This window comes from Callospermophilus lateralis, unplaced genomic scaffold (assembly GCF_048772815.1).
Source record: "Callospermophilus lateralis isolate mCalLat2 unplaced genomic scaffold, mCalLat2.hap1 Scaffold_708, whole genome shotgun sequence".
Lineage (NCBI taxonomy): Eukaryota > Metazoa > Chordata > Mammalia > Rodentia > Sciuridae > Callospermophilus > Callospermophilus lateralis.
Window position 1 is genome coordinate 467,475 of NW_027515187.1, and position 10,844 is coordinate 478,318.

At 33.0% G+C, this 10,844-nt stretch overlaps 1 protein-coding gene across 1 annotated transcript; it reads right to left on the reverse strand.

Moving 5' to 3' along the window:
- Positions 1 to 7,606: 7,606 nt before the first annotated feature.
- Positions 7,607 to 10,495, reverse strand: LOC143388623 (coiled-coil domain-containing protein 34-like). The gene is made up of 3 exons (XM_076842275.2): positions 10,373 to 10,495; positions 9,693 to 9,834; positions 7,607 to 7,722 (listed from the first exon to the last, which is right to left on the reverse strand). The coding sequence occupies exons 1-3, from the start codon at positions 10,493 to 10,495 to the stop codon at positions 7,607 to 7,609; spliced, it is 381 nt and encodes a 126-aa protein (XP_076698390.2).
- Positions 10,496 to 10,844: the final 349 nt, after the last annotated feature.

Here is a 10,844-nt window from a genome sequence, read left to right on the forward strand (position 1 = left end):
TGGGTGGAAGGGCTCTGCAGTTTCTAGGCAAAAAGGGTCATGTTCCTTGCCAACTTTTGCCCCTGTACATATAGCACAGCTTTCTTATGGTTGACAGATAATTGAATGTATTTTTAGTTTTAAGAGGAAATCCATGACACTGCTGTCCTTTCTGAAAAAAAAAATATTTTCTATCAGGCATACTGCCATTATTAACAGTAGGTAGGTAAAGTAGCTTGGAGGGGCATGTTTTTCTCAAGCCAACATTTGATTTAATTTAGGATATTAATGGGCAATAGTAAGAACACAAATATTGTTTTCTGTTTGAATAAAGAAAATTTAGTTTTTACTTATAAGGTGTAATTGTTGTAAACTACTCCATACTTTTGTTATTCACCTGGGCCATGGGTATCATAGTAAGCAAGTCAATGAGAGTGTAAACACTGAATTGCCAATTAGTTCACTGGAAATTTGTTTTTCAAATAAATAACCCATTTTTGTCACCTCAGACTTTGAGGTCACAGAAATATACTATTTATATTTACAAAATATACTATTTTTAACCTCAAAAGCCTCAAAGTATATTTTCCCATGAAATGCTTAAGATTTTCTTTACAAATGACTAAGAATTTTCAAATTTCCTTTATAATTTTGTATTAATATGTCAATGTGTACAAACCCTCTGAAAATCCCTTTGTTCTTCAAAAGCTAACATATCATCTATGGAGTTCTGAGTCTATTACTAATTCTTCAAAGTTCTGTTTAGTTGGGTGGCTCATCCTGAGTCTGTTTAATCACTCTGAGTGCCACCTCCTCATAGGGCGAGTATAAGATTAATTGTTGTTATCTCTGCTGGCATGTAATAAGCTCTTACAGTTTTCAGATTAGGACAGTCTTGTTCACCCAGAATCTAGCACCATGTTAGGGATTCAGTAAATAGTAGAAGTTCTCACTCACTCATTCTCCCTGAACCTTAGCTTTACTTGATGCTACAGAACACCTTTGTGAAAGTACCCACTCTCACTATAGGAGAACTCTCTTCATGTTCTCCTCCCATCACTTTTGGTACTCTTCAATGGCTTCTTTCCCTCTGCCTTACTTCTATGCTCCTTCCTCACATTCCATCCTAGTCCGTCATCTTCTTGCCAGCACACAGTGGACGCTTGATAGTAACATGTTGAGTGAATAAATGAAATAATGTCATGCTTCAGACTTTTTGGGATATGCTTCAATAATGATATTAATCTGATTAGGTCTAAATATCTATCACTAAGTGAAGTTTCTCAACTCTGGCAACAAACCTCTATCTCCACAAGCATATCTATAGTAATATGTTCAAAAGGAAACTTAAGAAGTCCAATTAAACATAGCAGATTAATCACACACAAGTATTCCCTTTCTGTCCCATTCCTTAGCATAATAGCTAAGAAATTTTCTGAAGAAAAAATATACAAATTTACAAAGACAAAGATTACAGAAGAGAATACAGTAGTTAACTAAAAATTCCACCAAATGTTTGTAAGAAAGCAGATAAAGGTGAAATGTCTGAATTAGAAGTCAGTATGAATGCAGTATTTTTTTCTCATCTTTAAGGACATTATAATAATTTATGTTTTTTCTTCTTTTTAATTAGTTGTTTCCACTGAGTTCCTTTTTCCTATCTTTTCTCATTAACCATCTAAAGTTTTCTAAGAATTGATTACTAAAGGAAAGAAGAAAGGAAGAGTAGGAGGAGAAGGAGAAGGAGGAGAAGAACAACTAATTTGGCCTATAGAACCAAGGAGAGGACAGTTTATGCACTGGCAAGTCTGAAACCCAGATAAACTGACAGTACATAATTTATAATAAACTCTGAGACACAGAACCACAGTTCATTATGTGTTATGGACTGTCAGTTTATCTCATTTCAGGCCCTGGAACCAGGCTTATGTCCCCTTAGAAAATTAGAAGCTGTTTCTCTAAGAAACTTTACATCCCCAGGGAGAATGACTTCTAACACGTTGGAGGTACCAGAAACAACAAAAATATCCACCACTGACAAGCCCTACCTATGCCCATATGGCTTCTATTCAGCTCTTTAATGACCTGTTCCTAAATACCAACAGACAGGGATTTGTATTGTGAATATAATGTCACACAGAGATTAATAAACAATTGAGGGAAACTTCTGAATATGATAAAATGAAAGGGAAAAAGGTATCCAGAGCAAAAAGAGCCAATTAAAATAGAAGAAAAATTGTAATTAATGTCTTTAGAAATGAGAAGATGTTATATCCATAAATAAGTATAGGATGCTATGAAAAAGGAATAAACAAAAAAAAAAACGCTTGGAATTTAAAAATAAGGTACCATAAAAATTTATCTAAGAATTTGAAGATAATACTAAAGAAATCTCTCAGAAAATAGTCCCCTCACTAGGTAGAGAGTCATGGTGGTAGGAGTAAGATAAAAGAAAAGCAACATTTAAAATACAGAATTAAATCAGAAATACCGACAACTGCCAAACAGGATTCTAAGGGGGAAATGAACAAAAAATATTATAGGAGAAAATTACCAAAGAAAAAAAAATAATATCCTCCTGAGAGAAGCACTAAGAGATAGTGAGAAGTGAAACAAAATACTATTTTCCTAACAAAAAAAATTTAGTACTATTTGACTTAAAAAAAGAAAAAAAAAATCTGGGCACGGTGGTGCACACCTGTAATCCCTACAACTGAGGAGGCCCAGACAGGAGAATCAAGAGTTCAAAGCCAGCTTCAACAACAACAAGGCTCTAAGCAACTCAGTGAGACCCTGTCTCTAAATAAAATACAAAATAGGGCTGGGGATGTGGCTCATTGGCCGAGCTCTCCCGAGAGTTCAGTCCCCTAGTACCCTCCCCCCAAAAGACCTTCAGTTTCCTCCCCCCAAATCTGTCCTTCATTTTGGTGTTCTCTTTCTCTGCCAATATTATTACCAATTATCTTACCAATTTGTTCTAAAACAGCCCTCCAAGTTCTGCTGCTGATGGATCTTTCAAACATCTCTCTCCAACCCTATTTACCTTGTCTGATCCTCACTCACCTCTCCCTGAAATAGTTCCACAGTCTTATTACTGGTGGCTCTGCCTTTGGTCTCTACCCATCCGAACCATCCTACTACAGGCATGCTTTTGAAAGTTGTTCATGCCTGTAGTAACCTCCTGAAAATACTGTTTTCCCTCTGAAACTTTGAAGCTTGATACTGGTAGATAGGTGTCTTCCCCCCCCCCCACCTTGTTTCCAATATTATTTCCAAACAACTTCATCCCCCCTTCTTCCTTCAAAACTGCCAGATATTCTGAAGATTATTTTATCTGACCATACAAGACCATACTGTTCCTCTTCACTGTCATTTGGGTAAGACATGACCTCACTTCACTGAAATTCTAGTACCTGGCTTACTGTCTTCCTCTTTCCACTACTTGTGCCACATTCTCAGCAATTTTAGTACCCATCTTTAAAAATAATAATTCTCTTCCTCATACTGGGGCCTCCCAAATACAACTCTCTCTCTCTCTCTCTCTCTCTCTCTCTCTCTCTCTCTCTCTCTCTCTCTTCTCTCTCTCTCTCTCTCTCTCTCTCTCTCTATATATATATATATATATATATATATATATATATATATATATATATATATATATATATATTCTATCTGGACCACCCACTGCCAAGGTTATACTCTGGATACAGTCACTGCTACTCTCTACCACAAGCTCCTGCCCCTCCAGTCTCCTTCCAGTTCATCCATCCTTTGTGACATCTTAACAAACACTTTTCTACTAAAGATCTCCCCCTCTATTTCACCCCTCTTTACCCATCCTTTGTGAAACATCATGTTCCAGAACTATAATCACTCCCTGAAAACTCTTTAACTCCTTTGTTCCTCTTTCTCTCCATCCTACTGTCTACTTGTCTAATCATGAATAAACCTTACTCTGGGCCTAAATCCACATAGCTAAACTCCTCTTCATAAATGGAGAAAAACATGATAGAACAATGCTAATTGGTTTAACCCTATAATCAAAAATATCAAATGGAAAGCACCATTGCCAATTGGCTCTTCAGATTTCTCTGAAAATTCTGTTTTTCTCTCTCGAAAATGCTTATTACTCTATTACCTTTTCCTCCAACTTATAATAACCTATTCAGTTTTTCTGCAGATGATCTTGCCTTTACTTCATACCTACATCAACTTCCTATAATACTCTCAATCCAACTACTTTTCAATCTATGAAAAATGTGCTCTCTATTAAAATAGAAGAAATTTCCTTACTTCTATTTAGGCCACCATTTTTGCTATTTAAGAACTGCATTTCTCAAATCATCCTCTAATTCTCAAATCATTTCTCTAATCTCTCCTAAATTTTCAAGTCACCTTTCAACTATAGCATTACCATCAGCCGAAACACATTTAATATTACTTATCTAATACAAAACAAAGTGACCTTGACCTTACATTTCCTTCCAGCTCATATCCCATTTAGCTTCTCCTTTCACTATAAAACTTTTGCAAAAAGTGGCTTTAACTTGTGGGCTCTGCTTTCTTACCTCCAATTCTCTATGAAGTCTACTTTGTTATAGTTTCATTCCAGTTTTTCTTCATATATATTATATAGGAAAGGAAATAAATCTGATTGTTAAGCTTGAAACTTAACCTCTTGCGCTCTGATCCATGTTCCATGATTTACTATCAATAAATGCAATATAATTTCTCTGTATCTCAGTTTCCTCAAGTATAAAATGAAAATAATGAAAGTAACTATCTCATAAGATTGTTTTGAGGATTAAATAGCACATATGAAAGCATAAGAATACCAGGACTGTTGAAATAATTCAATATATGTTCACTATTGTGTTAACAAAAAACTTCTTTCATCTTACCAAATCCAATAATGAAGGCTCTTCTTTGTCTTAGTTCTCAAGAGGCAGTAGACAGAGTTCACAACTCACTTCTATTCATGGATCCTGTGACATCACACTCTATTGGGTTTCTTCTACTCTACTGGCTGCTGATTCAGGATTTGGTGACTGTTTAACGTCTAAAAATTAGAATATTCAGCCCACCCTTCTTACTATCTAAACTCTTCCTAGGTATTCTGATCAAGTTTCATGTTTTTAAATACCATCTATGTGCTGATGTTGCTCAAATTCATATCTCCAATCCTGGCTGCCTTCTGAGCATCAGATACATATATTTAACTACCATCTCCACTAGGGTATTAAGTTGGTACTGAAAACCTAACAAATCAAGAACTGAATTCTTAAAGACCTCCCTCATTCTTCATCTTAGCCCATAAATCTGCTCTATTAATCTTTCTATTTCTGTCATAATTATCATTATTTACATAGTTATCAGGCCAAATAACTAGAATTCATATCTCATTCTTCCTCCTTCTCAATCTGATATCCAAATAATAGCAGGCCTGTTTGCTTCATCTCAAAAATATAACTCAAATACATCTCTACTTCTTATTACTGCTGCCATATTAATCCAAGTTATCATGATCTCTTTGCTAGATGATAAAAAATCTTCTAAACATTTCCCTCCTCCATTCTCCCCTCCTCCCAATTAAGTAATTTTCTTCAGAGCATCCAATGTAATCTCAAAGAATAAACCACACGTTATCAATTCCCTGTTTAAAATCTTCAGAAGCAATTACAATTAAATCCAGGCAGAGTGGTAGTCAGCTATAATTCCAGAAACAAGGGAGGCTGAGGCAGGAGATCACAAGTTTGAGGCTAGCCTCTGCAATTTAATGACACCCTAAGCAACTTAGTGAAACAATGTCTCAAAATAAAAAAATAAAAAGGGCTGTGGATGTGACTTAGTAGTAAAGCACCTGAAGGTTCAATCCCCAGTACTGAAAAAAGAGAAAGAATAAAATTCAAACTACTGATATCTATTGAACTCAGGATATACACTAAAATGATTAATGACTGAATGAAAATTCTTGCTAGAATAGTTATATTTAACAGTTAATCTCAGCTGTGAAATAGAATGTTTATTATAACAACTACATATGAAACCCTCAGAAATTCAGATGCTTCAGATACACATCTCTCTCTTTCTCTCTCTCTCTCTCTCTCTCTCTCTCTCTCTCTCTCTCTCACACACACACACACACACACACACACAGAGTTATATAAATCTAAAATTGCTTTTATAGAGAAAATGCACATATATTTTTTAACAGAAAAATATTGCTACCCTGAAAAATTCTACATTTTCTCTATAAAGGCAAATTTACTCAAATAGAATGATTATCTGGAAGTATCACTATTTCAGGAGTTCTAAGAAATATATTCAAGGGTCACAAGGGCCAGAAACATAGCTCAGCATAGCTCAGTGAGTGTGAAGCTCTAGGTTCAATCCTTAGTACTGCATAAAAACAAACAAACAAACAAACTAAACCTAAATCTCACCAACATTTTGACTAAACAAACCCTACTGATTGCTAACAAATTGTTCTATGCTTAGAAGTGCATTTTTCTAAAGTTGTGATTACATGAATACGCTTAAAAAATTCTGCTGTCCTTGCATTGTTCAGCAAACTACCTGATCACTAGAAACTTGGCTGGTGACTAATCTGGCAAAAATATGGAATATATTCTAAATATAAATCACTTTCAAATGAATAAATTTTCATTTCTTTCTCAGGCCCTAAAAAAGATAACAGGCTTTTCCTAAAAAGCATATTTAATAAAATTTAATACAAATTGTGTGCTATTTTAGTAATCATTTCAACTTTTATCCTTAAAATGTGTTTATTAATAAGATCTGTGATTTCAACCTCAGCAACATAAAACTTAACAATTAACATTTCAATATTAAAAAATAATGCAATGACAATCCTAATTTCAAAGCTAACATAGAAGTACAATTAATGCATAAGTATTTTTACAAAATAAAGCACAATATTACTAAGGTCTCAAGATTGTGACACATCAAACTAAGATGCAGAGCATGAAACAATGTATTTAGATTTTCATTTGAAAGTCCAAACTCTTATTTCTGTAACAATATAAACTTTTTCTCAGTTATTTTTAAAATATCTAAATGGGAAAAGTATACTAAAAGCCATAAACAAAGACTGTTTTTGATTATTCTTGGTTTCTAACCCATTTAGAAAAGCATGCAGTTTAGAAATGCATATTTGGACAAATTAATCTTAATGTTATGTTCTTAAACATAAACATCAGCAAACAATATAGAGTATGAAATAATACAAGAAAAAATTTTGGTTTTCTGGTTATTACAGTGTGGTTTTAATACAAGCTAAACAAAATTGTTAGATTTATCATGCAAAACAATATGCCAAGATCAATCTTAAAAGAAAAACCAAAACGTAAAAAATACCTTTCTCAATTAATCCTTCAGACTCCATATAAAATACAAAAATTAGTATGTCAATAATCACATCAAGTACTAACTTGCTGATTGGGAGGTAAAAAATCTTTTTGATTTCAAAATTAAGTAGCTTTAGGTAAAAGCATAGTATTTTCCACATATACTATCTTTCCATTTTGCACAGAGTTCCAAGGCAAAGATTGCTTCTGGCTTTATGAATTACCAGAGATGACCTGTGTGGCTCTCTTATCACAGGTGTTTAATTCTTCTTTCCTGATAGATGGTTAGCTTCTTTGGGAGGTGGCATATGAATTGGTTTCCATGGAATTGGATTACAAAAGGCTGGTTTGGTATAGGAAGTTCCACTGTAAAAACCTACAATCATTGAAAAATCAGAAAAAAACAAAACAACTAAACTTCTTGAGAAAAATTACTTATTTGAAAATTCCTAGAAAATGTTAAACTGTCAAAAAAGCGAACTATCACTGACACACCAAGCTAATCTGAATACTTTTAAAAAACTAGCACTTTCAAATATAGCAATGTAGTAAAAGATAATTCTGAGAAGCCAAACAATATTGTTAAAACATATACAAAAATTAATGCTGAGAACACAAATAATATTGTTAAAATCTATGCAAATAATAATACCTGCAAAGTTTTTACTATGGAATTAATTTCAGAACGATAAAATTGAATAAAACCTTTATTTTCTTAACCCTATCTAGGAAATGAGTTATTTGTGAACTAGATTCCCCTTGTCAGAGACTAAAATTTACAGAAATAATTATTTTGCTCATACAGCTAAAGTGAATCAAGATTTTTGTTTAGAACCAGGGAATTTTGATTTACTGTTATTCAAGTTAATATGATTTCACAGAATCAGTGCAATTTTATTACTAATTAGAGAGCATCATTTGATGAACATACTATTTAAAACTTGTGATTCCTGACAATAATAACTATGTGAAGGAAGAACATTCTGTGAATTATCTTTAAATCCTTTGGTCATTATAGGCACACAAATTCCTTTATTTCATAATTCATAAAAATGATAGGATAAAAAATAAAGACTTAAGGGAAGTACAGCATGCAGACAAATATGTTGCCTATTAGAATGAAGGGAAGGGATGGGGATAGGAAAAGAAAAGAGTGAAATGAATTCAAAATAATTTTTATATAAAGTATATAAATACACCATCATGTACATCCATAAGAATGGTATGTCCCATATTTGTATAGTTATATCAAAATGAATTCTTCAGTCATGTATAACTAAAGAGAACCAATAAAATAAAAAAGAATTAAACTCATTTAGAAAGAAAAGTAATTTAATAAAATAGTTCATTGATTTAGCAATTAATATCTAGTCAATATGTATATTACCATCTAAAATCTTAGCTTTACTATCTAATCATTAGGTTAAAATCACTGCTTATTGACCATTTTTTAAGCAAGGAAGAAAGAGATGGAGGCAGGGTGGCAGGGAGAAAGGTGGGGATAGGAGGAAGAGGAGAAGGAGGAGGAAAAGCCATCCTCAGTAGCTAAAATGGATTAATGGATGTAATGAATGACCCCTATGACATATAAGAGAGGCCTAATCCTGACAGCAGGAATGTGTCTTTCAGACCCTGGCAGCCCACTTTGACTGCATAATATGTCAACTCACACTTCACCAAGATGGTCAAAACAAAGTCTGGAATATGTTCCATTGTGTGAACAAAACAGAATGGGAGTATTTTTAATAATAAACCGTTTATTATTGCGAAGACAGCTGTCATCAAGGTATGAGCTTTCAACATAAAGCACAAAGAAAAACATGCAATGCCATTTATCATCAGATCAAGCCTAAAGGCCAATCGGTTCTGTTTGATCATGTGCTATCTATATCCCACCCTGTAAAAAGAATGTGCCAAAGACACTGGAAGCTCTGCCTTAGAGAAGGTTAGAAAAAGGGTAGGCAAGATGAACCATTAAAAACATCCTGAGTAAGGCTTTTTCATCCAAGAATGTTAGAGCATTACCAGGGATGCTAGCAATTGAACCCAGGGAAGTATGCATGCTAAAGACATGCTCCATGACTGAACTACAACTTCATCCCTGAGAATTTCATTTATTTCCTAATGTTAGAAATCATTGCTTAAAAGTGTAAGTTTGAAGTTTTACAACTATTACTTTTATATACCATTTATGGTATATACCAACATAGTATAATTTTCTAAAAGATAGTAATTTGAAAGAAAAATAAATTTTATGAGTTTCTATTTCTGTGAAAAAGAAACAAAATGTATAAAATTTGCTTCTGCAAACCATACTTATGTAAGACACATAACATAAAAACTAACCTGTAAGTTTTCCATTCGAATAACCATAGCTCTTTACAGCTGGACGAGGTTTACTTTTTGCATTTTCCAACCATTCCTTAAACTTTTTATCTGCTATTTCCTTTTTCTCTTGTAATTCAGCTTGCTGTTGTTTTTCTTTTTCCTTAAAATGACAAGACCAAAGCATTTCCAAGATATTCTATAAGTAAACATTCCATTCAAATTCTACTGAGTCTTTTCTCCCAGTTGCTTCCTCTCTCTTACTGGCCACAATATTGAATTATATTTCTATAATTTGAGAGTAAAATTGAACATGATCAGGGATGTGATATTAATGTGTCTTCCTCTAAACAATAAGATAAAAAAATAAGAAAAAGAAAGCAATCCGCCTTCCTTTTAAAGTAATTTATTATACAGTAATATGACTAGATAAAAGTATATTGAAAAATATTTAAAACAACTAACAACAATTTTGAATATGACTAAAAATATATAGGCTTATTGAAATTACTCAATGTAAGGAAACCAAAAATACATGTTCATTTTGAAGCTTAAAGACAGCATAATCTAAGTAAGGATATTTTCATATCTTTATGCTATGATACAGTCAATTTTCTAATCATATACTTTTTTCTAAAATATAGTTGGCACCTATGAACACCAAAAACACATATTCTAACTGGCTACTTTAATAAAAATACCTTTTCTTTCTTCTTCTTCTCACATTCTTCAGCAATTTTTTTCTTTAACCATTCTTGATATTTTTCTTTTGCTTTTTTTTGCAAATGTTCTTTCCCTAGTTCTTTCGTTGTTTTCTCCTCCATTTCTTTATTCACTTTCTGTTCTCTTTCTTTCCTTTTCTTAAATAAAAATAGAAATTTTAATTGAAATACCTGTAATCATTCTCACATAAGGAAGGATTTTTATGTGCAATAATTTTTTAAACTTCTATTATTCTTAAAATAAGTGGTGTAACAGTGGTTGGCACAATGTTGTTTATGAGAATATATAACATACTGCAATTACCTGTTCAATGTCCATAACAGGTAGTTACTGCTTGGCTGTAAGTTTCATTAGGACACTGACAAAGATCTTGCTCACCAATGTATACCTGCTACTGGGATAGTGCTGAGTAAATAATAGGTGCTCCATAAATATTCTTTAAATAAATTA

Coding starts and splice junctions, on each gene's coding strand:
- LOC143388623 (XM_076842275.2), bottom strand. CDS start 10,495: ATGGAGGAGAAAACAACGAAAGAACTAGGGAAAGAACATTTGCAAAAA. Junction 9,835..10,372: donor AGAAGAAGAAGAAAGAAAAG/GTATTTTTATTA, acceptor TGTCATTTTAAG/GAAAAAGAAAAACAACAGCA. Junction 7,723..9,692: donor TTCGAATGGAAAACTTACAG/GTTAGTTTTTAT, acceptor CAATGATTGTAG/GTTTTTACAGTGGAACTTCC.